The sequence below is a fragment of the Phaethon aethereus genome, assembly GCF_964289735.1.
Source record: "Phaethon aethereus genome assembly, chromosome: Z".
Classification (NCBI taxonomy): Eukaryota; Metazoa; Chordata; class Aves; order Phaethontiformes; family Phaethontidae; genus Phaethon; species Phaethon aethereus.
Window position 1 is genome coordinate 62,081,141 of NC_138577.1, and position 15,784 is coordinate 62,096,924.

A 15,784-nucleotide genomic window follows, 5' to 3' on the forward strand; every position below is an offset into this window, starting at 1 on the left:
TAAAAACTAGCTTCTAGAGTGTAAGAGCATCTTGACTGAAAGTACCTTAAACTACTAGAGACAATATTTACAACTCCATACCTGAAACTTATTTTAGTCAATTTAAGATGGATTTTTTTAGAATGAAATATAATTCTAATTTTTTTAAGCCTATTTCAGAGAAAAATGAGATAGCTGCTTCTTGATTTATATCAAGATTTATGCTGACAAGCTGCTTCACCATTATCTTACTAATAAGTGCATTAGCATTTGGTTGAGGATGTTACCTCGTCTTTTATTGAATTCATTAATGCTTGAAACAAAACATTGAAACAAGGTCCTGTTTTTTCATTTCAAAGCCACATTTCTGCAATGCAGTCTCATTTGCTGAGACCACTATTTAGTATACATCCTCATCAAACATGTTTCTGTGGAAACACGCTGCATTGTTTTATCCATTTGAAATTAGTTGGCTTCATGATGTGAAATATCAAAATACAGTAGTTGCCATGAGAGATTTTTGTTTCATGTTCTTAATTGTTAACTTAAGATAAATTCTCCCATCATTTACAGGAGCCTAGCTTCAATTTTACATTAATACAACTCTAATTTCAGTTGAATTACATGTGTGTAAGCAAAAAAAGTGAAAGGAAAAATCAAATCAGGTTTGGTTTTATTTCTGTCTCCAAAGAAGGAAAGTTGGCTGGCTCTTCTAGAAAGTTTTTTTTTGTCTTACAAGCACATGAGCACCTGGTAAGATACACTGGGAGTACCAGGAGCTGAAAGTGGTCTACTAAAATGAGCCTATAAAAATTACATACAAATTGGAGTCTGGTATTGAGGGACAAAGCGGTTTTATGTAATTGCATTGCCCATTTGTTGATCTCTTTAAGTAACTTTAGTGAGTTAGCCAATATCAACCAGATTTGGACAAGGTCCTAATGACAGGAAAATTCTACCATTTGGAGGGAGGCAGCAGTGGACCCCTAAGCTGCACAGAAGCAAATACATACTGAGGTAAATGCTTACAGCATATTTTTTTCCCTTTATGGCTTCGCATGACATACTTTGTATGATAAGCTTATCTACAAAACACAGATCCACCAAAACTCAGGCTTAGATTAGTTCTATTGCTGCTCAGTAAATTAAAGTAATTGCTCAGTAAATTAAAACTTTGATTTGTTTTGAAGACAGTACTTCAAAGATCTTTCCATAATTCTGTGTTTTATCTTACATGGTTTTTTTCTTAATTACTCATTATATTGTAGCAACCTACTTCCCCCTTCTTAGTTTCAGGTAACTGAAGTAAACACTGTTAATTCACTAAAACTGAGAATAGTTGTTAAATTGTTCTATTACCCTGGAGATACTTACAAACCAGGGGAGCAGAGCCATGGTCAAAGAGACAGATTTTGATGTAAGCAGTATCAAATCTAAGCATTTGCCTCAGAAGAGGAAAACAAAAAAGCTTGCCATGTGAATGTGCTATTAATGTGTATATCACATGATTGCCTGGGTATAGGTTTAGAAGATGCACTTCCTGCTACACACAGCAGTTCATTATATTGGCACCTTATAGGAGTTATCATTGCTTTTACATTAAATTTTCAACTTCATCACTTCCACTCATCAGAAGCACATTAATAAAAATATATTGAAATAAGTAATAATTATCGCAAAGTGAACCACCACTCAGCATGAAAACAAAGCTAAATCCCTGTAGTGTTAAAATTAAACTGAACTACCTTAATGAAACTGACCTCACTGTGTTGTTTCTGAAACAGCACTGTCACTTATGGGGAAGATAAAACTGTTTATAGGAAGTTAATTATTGTAGGAAATGCAATTGATGGAGACATTTGTGCATATTGGAGAGTTTCCTGTTCCTACTGAAACACAAAGTCCCTAGCAAAACAAATACTATGTTTATTTTTTTGTTCACCAGAAAAAGTTTGATTAAATTGTATCCAGTTGATACAGTAGTGAAAAATAACTATTATCTGTTCATAGAATTCACCATGTCTGCTATATGTCTCTTCTTTACCTGTAGAAAAAAAGCCTAAATGTGTTTCATTCTGTTTGCTCAACACTTTCCTGGCTGTAGTCTGTGGCATAATATAATTGAGTTTAGGTTTGTTTTGGTATGTAAGCAGTGGAGCAGCCTTTACTATTGAGAAAGTCAGGTGCTGCTGTAACTGAAAGCTGTGCACACAAAATATCAGGAGTAGTTTTTTTAATAACAAAGAAGGAATATAAAGGTGATGGTTAATCAGATGTGCAATATTTCATTTGTTGACCTGTGGCTCATGATTTGATAACTCATTTTGTGTGCATTAGATATTATCAGAAACTTTTTTGAAGCAGAAGAGGCAATTTTTTTTTCTTACTAGCCAATGGAGTTATGTTTAAATGGTTATAAAAAAACTTCAAGGCTGGCTTGAATTGAAAATTCATTTGCAACATATAAACCAAAAGTAAGATTTGATTTTTTGTTTCAGAAGAGCATGTGTGTACGCATCTGTACATTACTTACTAATACATGGGAGAAAAAGGAGATGGAATTCTCGTCTTATTCCTGGTATTAATGTTTACAGTGACACTTAGAAAAGTACATTTTTGCTTGTGTCTCACTGAGGAAATTTAGAAGTTAGTGCTAAAAAAGTAACGTCTGTATTTTTGCCTCTGATGATAGAATCTGAAATGACAGAGTAAGTATTGGTCAGTTGTACTGCCAAAACATTTTTTTATCCCCTCATACCCCGTTATTTCATGATTACTCTGAGCACAAATTATTCCAGGAGCTCAAATGGTGAAGTTCGACACAATCTCTCTTTTTGAATGTCCCAACTAGACTCATGTGAAGTCCCTTTTTCACAGCTGAGTGTTTTAACTGAAATGCCGTTAAATCTCCTATGTGTAAAATAATACTGCAGCTTGAGCTCAGCATTCAGAATTTAGCTTTTATAAGGTTGGACTTTAAATCTGCAATCATAGAATGCTGTCCTGGTGGTGAGATACGTTGCATAGAAAAACACCTCACTGGACTTCTGTGTCATTGTTTTAGAGGTTAGAATGTTTAAAGTGATGGCCTGTTGATTGTATAAGGAGGTTTCTTTGTAAGAAAAAGTAACATCATAATCCATATAAAATGGGGTCTGAATTAAGATTACACATTATTTTGTTATTTATTACCTGTTGGATGCCTAATTTTTAATTATTTTATCTTTTAATTATTTTTAGTTGTTAGATGCTATATTTGCACGTGGGAGCTCACCCACATACAGATAAATAATTATGCACAGCATATTTGTTAAACTGCTGGAAATATTTTCCTACATTGTAGCTGAATCTGTGACTTGAGAGATGGAAATGTCTGTTCAGTGTTGCATATTTTTCTGTTCACTTGTGCATTTCTGTGAAAAGCTCATTGCAATAAAAATGTACTGAACAAGGCTTTTTGTGTCTGGGATAGAAATTTCTCATTTATTTAAGGGAAAGGAGGACATATAATTCCTCCTCTTTCTACTTCATCTCTCTTGTTTCCTTCTTAAAAAAAAAACCAAAAAGAAAGGAGGGGTAAATCTGCAGGGAGGCCTAGAATCTCTTGTGAGATAGGTGTTGAAAGGAAGAGGAAAGGAGAATCAACGTGCAGGCAGGTCCTTGATTTTTCAGGTAATGAAGTAGTGTATTTCTGCGATAGTATTACATGGCAAACCTATGGCAGCAGTCAGCCAGTACGACTTGATGTATTTTTGTGCCAGCACATGTAGCCATGAGTTACATTCCTTTCTAAAACAAATATTTCATAACTTACCTTTGCTAGCTTGTATGTGGTTGTAAGAAAAGAGAGGAGTTCAATTTGGTAGGTAGTTAAAATTTCTTAGATTGATGGAGAAAGGCTTGAAACAGAAGACAATTTCACTTTCCAGTATTGGTGTGGGATGCCCTAGAATGAAGCGTTAGAGACATTTTTAGATTAATGCTAGACATATGAAAGAAACTTCAGATGTTTTCAAGCTTGGGATGCATGTTTTGTGCTCAGAGATTATATGAAGTCCCTTTTTGAGTACAAAAGTACGAGAAAAGTGGCTGAATTAAACCTTGGAGGAAAATGCTACTGTAAGGTATTAAGAGCAATCTTTACAGTTACAGTTAATTATACAGAGAGGTATAATTAGGAAGATCCAAAATTGCAGAGGGTTTGCTTGTTCTTTCAACACTGAAAGATCCTGCTCGAAGTGTAAATAAAAGATGAGCCGTTGATATGGTTAGAACAAGATTATTCGTAATCTTTACAAAAGCATCTTCAGAACTGTAAAGAAAGGAGCATGAACTGTAAACAAAAAAATTGCAGTTGGTATAGGTTGTATATCTAAGCAGGAGAAGAATATAACAAGCATGGAAAGAAACCATTTTAAATTAAATGTTTCAGTCTTTACTGTTTGACACCTGGTTTATGTTCTCTGGTTCTTAAAATTATAGAGGGACTTTCCTTAGGTGTTTTCTGTAATGTAAAAGACTACTTATCAATGAACAACTGCAAAAGCTGCTTATAATATCATTAACATATCTGAAGAAATGGAAAGTGGACGATGTATTAGTAAAGAAAGAGTTCAGAGAAATGATGAAGTCATAGCACAGATTTAAAACACACCAAAAATTATTTTTTTATTATAATGGCCAAAATGTTTTCCTTTTTTATAATTTTCATGTCTTTTTTAAAAAAACTAAAGCATGATGATGCTTAAAAGTAATAAATTGAAGGTAGCAGAACTACCTTTTAGTAAATATAGTCTCATATATGTCATTTTGTGAGAAGAAATGTATTTATAAGTACGTATTGCATGAAATAGAAATGTGCCTGAATTACAAATGTGTGTAATATACCCAAATGAGCACAGCAAAGTGCTACGTAGTAAAACCATTGTGTTTATTGCTAGTCATTTAGCAGTAGCCGATCAATACTTTTTATTGTAAGAAAATGATTGGTGCTTGTCAGGAACTTATTACTGGTCAGGAAGGAAAGGAGAGAATAGGGCAATTAGGAAACTGCAACCAGCTTGGATTTTGAGTCTCAGGTTCTGATTTGTTGATGAAGAACATGCATCTGTAACAAAATGTAATCCTCAGTAAAGATTCTTTCATCTTCTTTCGTACTTTCTCTTGCCTTTAACACTCTGTTTCCAGGTTACAAACTCCTTTAATCTAGTGATTTTATACACTATGCTTGGACACTCAAAACATTTGTGTATTAAAACATTTTGACAATTGAAGAAATAAAAGAAACAATTAATTAAAAACAAAGAAAGTGAATTTACATCGCCATAGTAGTAGTTAGGGACATGCAAACATAGAAGAAAATGGCTAATTATTTTATTTTTTAACCTTTTCTTCCATCTTTCCTGTAGCTTTGTAAGATGTTTAGAAGTGCCTTGAGAGCAGATACCGTTCCTGTTCTTCAAACACGTCTGTTTGGCTTTGCTACAAGTGTGTATCACTTAAGGCACGGTGCTAGTGACCAGGAATCTCTAGAGCAGCTTAACCCTTTTCACTTCTTCAGATCTATGTCTCCTTCCCCCCCTTCAAATCCCTTCAAAAAGAAAACAGCCTTACTTAATGTTTTTTACTTCTCATGAATCTTTCCAATGCTTTCATCAAAGGAAGAGATTAAATCAGTATGGTAGGACTCGCATGAAAAATAATAGCAGACTAGAAGCCATTTTGAAAGTTGTTTTGCCCAGTTATGTCAAACTGTGTCCATTGTCACTTCAAATAAATAGACATTAGATTTTGTTCACTTTTTCAATGTCTTTCCATGCCTTTTTCTCCTTCTTTTCTACGAGCAATGTTATCTTATTGTATGCCTGTTAGAATGAGCTTAGTAGCTTCATCTAGGATCCAAAGAAGGCAAAGAAAACTAAACCTTTGATTTTGATAATTTTTTATTTGGATGGCATTTATTCATCATGGCACAGTCTTAGAGGCGTTACTTGCAGCCAGATTTCCATATCTTCAGCTGAGAACACATTCTCTGATATGACTCTTAACATATTACATAGATACTACTGGATACTTAAGATGAGGTGAAGTCATAGTTGGAGTCCATATCATATGGACCCTGATTGCAGCACTTCTTAAAAGTCAAAGCACTGACTGCTTTTGCCAGATGAACACGCTAAACAGAAGCACATCGTGATAAGACAGAAACATGCAGTCTCAAAACACACTACATTTTATTCAGAGATAATTAGGAAACCTGACATCAATTTTGAAAATTTATCACTTACTATAATCATAATAGGACTGAGACATGATTTTGGACGGACCAATATACTGACTCCATATCAGATCAGAGATGCTTAAGAAGGGGAGACTTTCGACAGAAGTATTCACACCAGCTGAGCTGCAGCAACACACATAAACTTTGCAGTACTGGTCTCCTGTCAATGCAGAGGACTGCGTGCTAGATTTTTGCTCTTAATCTCACAGTTCTGGGTACTTCCTGGTAAGATATCATTCTGTCAGAAGGCTGCAGCAGTGGCTTCATGTTTGAAGTCCCGTTCAGTCTGATTCCTAACAAAAGTCTGGAAAGCCAGTGATGGACTGGGGAGCCTATCAGAACTGTCGCAGTGAAACTGTACAAAGCATTATGACACAAATACTTATTCTGAAGACGAGAATTCTCAGACACCACCAGGGTGTTCTTGCCTTTTTTCTAAAATGCAGTAAAATTAATTTTCACATATGTATCTTAACAGCTACACATTCAAACTCTGTGGACAGGCTTACTATGGCTGAATTTTGGCTGAAATTTCCGTATATCTCATAGCTGCATATCCTGCAGCACCCTGGCTAGATACTTTATCCTGACTGGAAACTGGTACTTCCAACAGCATAATGGTGTGCTGCATAAGGACCACGGACAGACACTGCTCGCTGCAAGTTGAGGAAAACACGCTTTAGCGCTGAAAAAGAAGGACTGTTTTTAGACATGGATAGTTCAACAGCGTTGGGATTCTACCCAGACTTTGGTGGTCAATACACTAAACTGTTTTATTGACCTTAAACTAATCTGGTCTTCTGCTGAGATCAGGCGAGGTTCAGCTCACTGTTTGCAATGAAGTTGCCAATGGTGTGATTTTATTTGTTTTTATTACTGTTTTCCAAAACACTGGTCTGTAAAATAATTTTCCTAGTGTAGAACTGCCATAGTAATTAAGTTTAAACTTACTGGAATATGCTTGTGCATTGTTTCATTTTGGAGATACTGGTCTTGACAGGTATCACTCCCTCCAGAATAGAATAAACTATAGGTATTTGTAGCCAGTCATCTTTTACTGTGTTACATAGAGGGAATTGTTGTGATAGCTTACACGTAAGAAGCACGTGTAAGTATCCTCTGCGAAACTAATCTAATCAGTCAGCTTCCCTGAGACTGCACTGCTAGACTTCAGTTATTTCAACGAGAGCAAGTTGTTCATTCACCCATGTCTTCTTCTAGTCATACCCAGGCATTCTAAAGGCCAGGCTGTCCCATCTCAAACAAGACCAAACAAGTAACATGGTGCATCTTGCTGGTGTTCCTTTCCCACTGAGTATCTTCAGGCAAACACCTTTCAGCTGTACAGCTGTACACCTGTACAGCAGCAACACGAGATTGTGCTTTGCTATTTGCTGGAGATTGCTTTGCAGAGGGCAACTGTTTATCAAAAACAACACGAGACTGCTCTTTGCTAGTTATCTGTAGTGAATTCTGAACTACTTCTTAAAAATATGCTGCTTACAAATTTATTGGAATCTCCCTGGGGATCTGAAACAAAGCTGAAGAAGTTTGTCCCAAATAATACAGGACCTCCATTCAATGTGTGGAGTTTAGGAGCAGTTGCATACATGGAGTAATCGGGGAACTTTCCTGATCAGGAAATTCTTCCCTTACACATCTGCACGCATCTTTTCTGCTTTGTAAATACTCCGAGTTGTGTCAAGATGCCAAGAAATTGACCGAAGACTTCAGCCAGCTCTTTGTGCCAAGGTGCTGGACAGATATGTATGCTTCATGGATGTCTTTTGAACTTAAGTGTAGAGATTTCATATTAATTTTCTCAAACACATTAACTTAAGATAATCGTTTCAGAGCAGCTACACTTCAGACCACTTCACTCTCTGAGGCACACCCTTTTTCATACATTCAGACAGTTCCTAAATGTTCTTAACAGTTGTGGTTACAACACCCCTGCTTATTGAAAGCACTAACACAACAAGCTCAACTTGCAAAATAGTTCATCTCTACCAGACTAATGATGTACTAAAACCACCTTACTCAGTACTCCCATAGGCTCAGTGCTAGGAGAAAATAAAAACTGATCAACCTACTTGGAGTTGAGTCCCTGAGTAATAGCTCTTGTAAAGACCACTGGAATTTTCCATGAAAGCACCTTATCCTAAAAATTCTTCCCTGGGCTTTTGATATTTTTAAGTTGGATTCCCCTGCTCTCTTTTCTTTTCTGGGTCCTATCTCTTAGCAGTTTATTTTGTAGTAAGAGAAGCTAATTTTAGACAAGTAAACTGAAGCACTTGTTTGTTTGTTTAAATCAACAAGCAATGTCCTTTTTAGAGGATGAGTTAATTATTCTGTGGTACCCATTGCACAACAGAACTAGAATGCAATGTCTTTGGCTGAAGCAGGAAGCTAGCAAACTTCATTTTTCAACTAGAATGAGCATATGAGTTTTGAATTAGGGATCTGAAACCTTTACATAAACTGTAGCATGTTGTTCCTTTTGTGATCAAGAATTACAAGTAAATTGATCAGACTGTTGATACAAAACTAGGAAAGAGTGACCTGCACAAAGATCACTGAAGTTGTTTTAAAAAGATCTGCAGTTTAAAATAGCATCAGGCTATTTAGGGAGACCTTTCACAGTTATATTAAGCATAACACTGCTTTTACTATTCAGACCACTCCATTGAAAATGATCGCATATAAAGTAGTCCGTAGGCTTTGTTCATCTGTGGGTCTCCAGCCATAGATAAAACCAAAGCATTTGTACATGTGAACTTTGTTTCATGTTTTAAACAGTGCAAAAATATAGTTTAGGCAATGGAGAGTATTTTAATACAGAATGTTGCCTATATAAAGGAAATTCCAGATGTGTTTCTACATCAGCACCAATTCTTGGATGCTTTAAACAGAGACTACTGAACCTGATTAATGTAATTATAAGCCTTTCTCGGAATAAATAAGGTTTGTATCCAAAACTTCTATTATATCATACATTTCGAATATTTGGATTTGTTCTGAATCAGTAGTTGGACTAGCTGAATGACAGGATTATGAAGCTTTCTAGCTTCACAGTTGTATTTGAAGCAACTAATACATATTTGTTACATAGATTAACAATTTTCTCTCTTACCTAATTTGCATTGCTCATTTTATTGAAATTGGCTCTGTTACTTCAGTAATTATTTTCTGACAGAAGATTTCATCTGGGATGTTTCATTTCCAAGAGTGAGGAATGGAATGCTACTCAAATCATTGAACTAGGACTGTTTACAAACATGACAGAACCTCTTACAGTCATTTCCAAAATACTTACTTTCCTTTGTCCCAGGCTTCAAGTGATGGCTTCTGGTTCTGGATGGGATTTTTTGGTGAAAGCTTCATTAGTTATAGCTTTGCTTTTCTAAAAAATGTCTTGTATAGCCTGTCACAAAATAATACAAATTCTTAATTATAAGTGATTTACACTTAAAATGAAATAGAAGTATACCTACTTGCATTAAATCTTAAAGGATATTGGATGTCTCCATTCAAATGGTGCAGTTGTATTTAACAGAACTGGTAATAGTTTCAGACAGACAAGATGTTAATAAATTCTAACGGGTTGGGTACCTGCTGGCTAGTAGAGAATCACAGGAGAGGGATATGCTTGTCATCACGTCATCACTTTATTTAATCCTGTAAAAAGGACATCAAAACCTGTTTGGGTGGTTAGAATATTTTGTGAAGAAAGGTGTGGTTCTGGAATTTGCATACCTACTTTTCGGTTGTTTGCATTGAGTATTGATCTGTAACTTACTGAATTGCTTGTTGGTGTCTAAGAAAGCTGTAGAGATAACTGCGTTGCTCGCAAACAGCTTGAGAAAATACTGTTCCCTGCATTGCCAAATGATACTGTGACTAAGGGGTGTTACTGGTTGGAGGAAGAGGAGGGACAGGACCCAAACCAAATTAATGAATGAAAATTTAATGGATCACTCTGTTCTACTAGTGTGTCTTCTCTCTACAGTATGCTCCATGAAATCTGTTTGCGCAGCCTAAGCTTCTTATCTGATGACAGATTTCAAAGAAGTGTATTTTGAAATGGGTCATGACTGTCTAGTATTGTCTTTATCAGTGAACAAATTGATAAAACTAGAATTTTTACCTGTTTCTTTTGTAAAGATAGAATAAGTCTGCAGTAGCCTGGCAAATCCAGATAATTGCATCATAAATATTCTTTTTCTGAAATTTGCACACTTTTTCTTTTTTTTTCTTTTCCTTATTCCCAAAAACACCTCTGCAGAGGTGATGACTTTTTGACGCCAGTGTGTCAGGTAAAAGTGGACATTTATATGTAAATTAAAGTTGATAAAGATTTTGCATCATCTTTTCATACCAGAGAGTTGGCTCATTTAATTCCTGAGGCTGAAATAGTTACCTCGTATACTACTTTTGACAATGACTATTTGAATAACTTTGTTACATTATACTTTGCTGAAGCTTTCTAAAACTATACGATCTGTTGTAATTGTTTTTTCCCTCCTTTCCTCTTGCCTTTTCTCTTTTCTGTACAGGTGATTTCTATTCACTCCTTTCCAAGCTGCTAGGAGAAAGGGAAGATGTTGTGCATGTGCATAAGCATAACCCTACAGAAAAGGCAGAATCAGATTTCGTAGCTGAGATTGCTAATGTAGTCCAAAAGAAGGATCTTGCCAGAGAGATCACAAATCATGATGAGAGGGACAATACTATTCTTGTCAGAGACAGAATTCACAAGTTTCACAAACTAGAGTCTACCCTGAGCCCACCAGAGAACAGACATTTCTCTTTACAACAGCCTAAACACGGTGAGGGAAGCTGGGAAAAAGAACATACAGGAGGTGGGTTAGGGGTTAATTTTATACAGTGAAATTTAATGTAAGAACTGTTATCCACATTAGCAAAATCTGAAGGGAATAACAATTGATGCTTGGAATTATTTTACATGGCAGTTTTCCTAATCATAGAAATGCTCTCCCTCTATTTTAGAGGTATTTCAGTGGGGTTCTTACCCCCTCCATCTTTTTCTGAAGAAGTAATATATATAAATGGCACCATAACAGTACTTTTTGGAACATGGAGTATTTTTTCTACTCTCAAGACTTTTACTTAATGATTTTACCAATTATGCTAAAACAAGGTAAATACAGGATATAGTAGTCATGGGAAGTGAAGAATTTTCTTAATACAAATAGCTACTATAAAATGGTCACTGGGATAATTGATGCCTTTTATGAGTTTTATGATTACCTTGGTTTGTCAGGTACAAGATTTCCTAAAATTTATTTCTGTAATTCTGTCGGACACTTTTTCTCTCATTCAGAAAGAGTGATAGTTAATCCTGAAAAATTCTTGAGAAGTGAAATTTTCTACATATTTATTTCAAATTGGGCTTGGCTATCCAAATATTCTTGGACAGGCTGTTTTATTATACGAGGATTATAATTAATTCCCTTCAGGTTTCTATGACAACAGAAACCATGGAAGTATTGTGTTTGTTTTACTTGCATTTTGGTCTCTGTGATATTGATTGGGCTTAGTCTTACTTGCTAATGTGGAAAGCCAGATAATGCAGCATGTGACGAGTAGCTCATAAAAGAAAGTGGTATGTATGCATGAAAGTCATCTGTATGCTTAAGCTGTAGCAGCACATGCTTGCTTTTATGTTGCAACCAGCCAGCTTGATGTTTCCAAGTACTACTGTACACAAATGTACATCATTCATTATCCATTTTATTTTTATTTCAGTTCAAAATGTTAACATGTATTGCCTTCATTTATGAGAGATTCTGTTATAGTATTCAAATTCAGCAAAATTGTGGGATTTTTTTTTTTTTATTTAACAGAAAACCAAAGATGAGGACTTTCCAATGTTATGTTATGCTAGTCAGTTAAATAAGAGCCTGTCAAATTATTGGGATAGGGGTAAAAAACAGGTGGGATGTTAGCATGTGCCTGACATGTAAGTGTAAATCATAAATAATTCCAGAAGCAACACTGGAGTTAAATGCGTGGAAGAGTATTTGTGTAGCATTTCTGCAAAACCAGTTTGTTCAGTTCAGACTAATAGCATGTGGTGTGTAGAGGGGAAAAAAGACGTTTCCTTTCTGTTTTAACTGATCCAGAGGAGGTAGTGTCAGTGAACTGAATAAATGGCTTAGCTGGCACACCACATGGCATGAATTTTAACTACAGAAAGCATTTGCTTGGCTACTTCAGTAGCTATATATTCATTTGGGGGGAATTCGTTGGTGGAGGACTAATTAATAAATGGACTTTCAAATAATGCAATTTTGAGTTACAGCAAAAAGGAAACTGAAATGACCTTAATTATCATTGATTTTTTTTTAATATTTGTGATACTGCTAACTACAGAAGTTCTGAACTGCAGAAGCTTTCAGCGCCATCTTTTGGCAGAACAACTTTTCTAGCAATAAAATCTTTAATCACATGTTTAGTTTCTGATTTGGGAAGTATTTATGTATTAGAAAAACAGAATCTTCCAAAACAGAATTTTCCTCTTCAGAGGAAGAAGTGGAACATAAAGTGCTTTAACTTGTCTTGATTCAGTAAAAAAATTTGTACTGCCTTTGAAATTTTTTATGTTATTGAATTACAAAAATTCTCAGTATTTCTTAAGAAAAGACTCTGGTTGCTGTTAAATTAATTTAATTCAACTGTTTAAAAATTACAGGAATTAAAATAGTTTAATATGTTTAGTCTTGCAAATATTCCAATTTTAAACATGTAACTGTTCTGTAATAGCAAGTGACCAATATGTTAAGTGAGGTTGTTACAAATGTTACGTTTACTGCTCTTCGTGCACTGTTGTTGTCGTATTACCCCAAGACTGGTCAATAATCAGTCAGGTTGCTCAACATCACTGCAGCCCTTACAATTATACCTCCTATCGGAGGCAAACAGTGTAATTTTCTAATTCTAAAAACTCCTTTGTGCAGTGCTTACTTATATTTGTCAAGATTTAAGTTACCAATGGCAAGGGAGTAAATGCAACATGACTGAAATTTGTCACGTTAAAAGATAGCAAGAACTTCCAGGGATTTCTGGACAGTAAATTGCAATTTTGCTGATAAATAAGGTTTTATTCTTTCATTTGTAGAGAGATTAGAGGCTGAATTGCATGTTCTAAAATCTGTGTAATTCTTTATAGTTTTACTGATGAAAGGAATTACTCAAAATTACAAGGTAGAAGATCTGGTACTTAATTTAGAAATTCATTTACAAAGAGATGGTGATTTTTTTTAAAGTAATTGTAAGTTATTTTAATGGGGAAAAGTAATTTTCTTTGGTTTCGTGTGTAACTGTTCTATGGACCACTTAGTTTTGTAGGGAATTAATAATCGGTCTTAGACAAATGAAGTCTAAATTTAGTAAGTAAGTTTTTGTAAAAAGCTAATTGCCTTAAGATAAACCTGTATCAAAGGACTTTCAGTATGAGACTTCGAAAGGGAGAAGAAAAGATACCAATAATGAATCATTTTTGGAAAAGTGTGAGAAAATCTGAAGGCTGTATAGAGGCGCAGTTCTTGTGCTTAGACTGTATTTCACTGTACATTCATTTTATTGCTTTGATCTGTAAGAAATTCTTCAGCCGTTTAAGTATAAAAATTTTGTATTTTATTGTACATGCCTTTTGAGAGACTGAATTTTAAAGAGGGCAAAATTTAGGCTTTCTATGTTTAGCCTTTTAATTTTTCTAGCATTTTTGGAAAAGGCTCAGAGACCAAGGGGCATTGTAACATTAAACGTACACAAGTTTTCTGCAAGTTAACTTCGACTGGTATGGGATGAGCAAGTGAGGAAGCAGACACTAGATTTCCATCCTTTTATTGCTTTCAAATATATGTTGAATGTCCATGAATATACCTGGTACTGCATCTGCTGTGACCAACTGAACTGTACAGAAGTATGAATATGTATAATTTTTTTCTTAACAGCTTTTCTTTTAGCTTGGAACTTTTCAGCTAAAATTGCTACGGAGTAGAATTTCTTGTTTTAGAAGTTTCTGATTACTGTCTTGGATTCACTGCGGTGGCTGTTTGCCTTAGGTTTGTGTTAGGCTAACGAGTTTCTCTGTCACTTACTCCAGCTATGGTATCTAAAACTACAGAAGTATCTTCTAGCCTGTGGTAGGTTTTCAGCACTGGTTTTATTTTTCCCCTGTGTAGATTGTAGAAAATGGCTTTCCCTTCACCCCATCCTTGCTGTTACTTCTCAGACTACGTCCCTTCTAAGTGAAATGGAAGGGCACAGGGATATGCTTATCAAAAGAGTTCAGTTGCACGGGTGACCTGAAGATTTTGGGCATTGTTTCTCTTTTCATTTTTCCTGTTAGTGTAAGATCACTTCCAGATGAATCCTCTCAAACTCCTTGGGTGCTGTGTTTTAAGGTCTGTGAGCTGCCTTATTTCAAAGCACTGATGCCCTGGCAGTTTGTGAATGGGGATATGTGTTTCACCTGGCTAGATGGTACTCAGCAATCATTTTTTTAGGATCACAGCAAAACACAGAAACTTTGGGCGAACTGAAAGTTGCAAAGTACAGCATGATGCTATCAAAACCACTGAATACTAGTGAAACAGCTCCAGTTTCATGTAACTGCAAAGAAACTGCTTTCTATTCACCTTCAGTTTGGCTATACATACCTACATACAAAGCCTGGATGTTGGAAATACCTGAATTGTGCTGAACAAATTAATTTCTGCAAGGAAGCAGTGATGAATTTCCTAACATGTAGAAGGCATTTTAGGATTTTATTTTTATCTTTTATCAGAATTAGTCACATTTTTCTTGCCATTATATTTTTTATTTTTGTGAATATTGTTCAATTGTCTCTTAACACTGCCAGAGCAATCCAGACCAACCTCTTCCAAATAGCATTTAAGCAGTCTGTTTCAGAGAAATTAATCCTTGTAGCCAATGCTCTGCATGTTTTTCAAATTTTGGACTGTTCATGCCTTTAATTGGTGTAAGTCTATGTTTACATAAAACAGAGATTAAAGTAAACATCTTTTTATATTTTTATTTTTAATCTTTAAATTGAAACTATATTTGTCTCCTTTAATTAAGAAGTTTCATGATTTAAGACAAATACAAGAAGTATCCAACTTTTTTAGTGGTTCATTTGCTGTTTTTTCATTTTCATCAACCTGTGCTGTTGATTTAGTGTGAAAATCAGATTTGTGTTACTCAAAAACTATCCAGTACTTACTCATAAAAACAGTGTGTTATGACATAAACAATGACAGATATTCTTCCCTTCTTCATCTCTTTCATCAGATTTAGACATCTATTTCTTATTCTTGCCTGTAATATTTGGATTAGGATATGAACACTACCCGGAACTAATGCATATGTTGGCTGTAAGAAATGTCATAGGCAAGCTTCACAGAATTACTGTTTTATTTGCTTCTTGTTGCTGTTTTTCTTCCTTCCCTGGATTTTTTTTTCTTAGTGTTAAAAGTTTTTTTAAAAAAAAGTCAT

At 35.1% G+C, this 15,784-nt stretch overlaps 1 protein-coding gene across 1 annotated transcript in view; it reads left to right on the forward strand.

Annotated features, from left to right (window-relative positions):
• The window catches only part of PAM (peptidylglycine alpha-amidating monooxygenase), a gene marked incomplete at its 3' end in the record, with an annotated part of 84,896 nt that overhangs the window by 49,697 nt on the left and 19,415 nt on the right, over positions 1-15,784 (forward strand). Inside the window, exons 14-15 of the mRNA XM_082013319.1 lie at positions 3,568-3,651; positions 10,816-11,121. Of these exons, the coding sequence (XP_081869445.1) occupies positions 3,568-3,651; positions 10,816-11,121 (390 nt within the window). The remainder of the gene's footprint in view (positions 1-3,567; positions 3,652-10,815; positions 11,122-15,784) is intronic.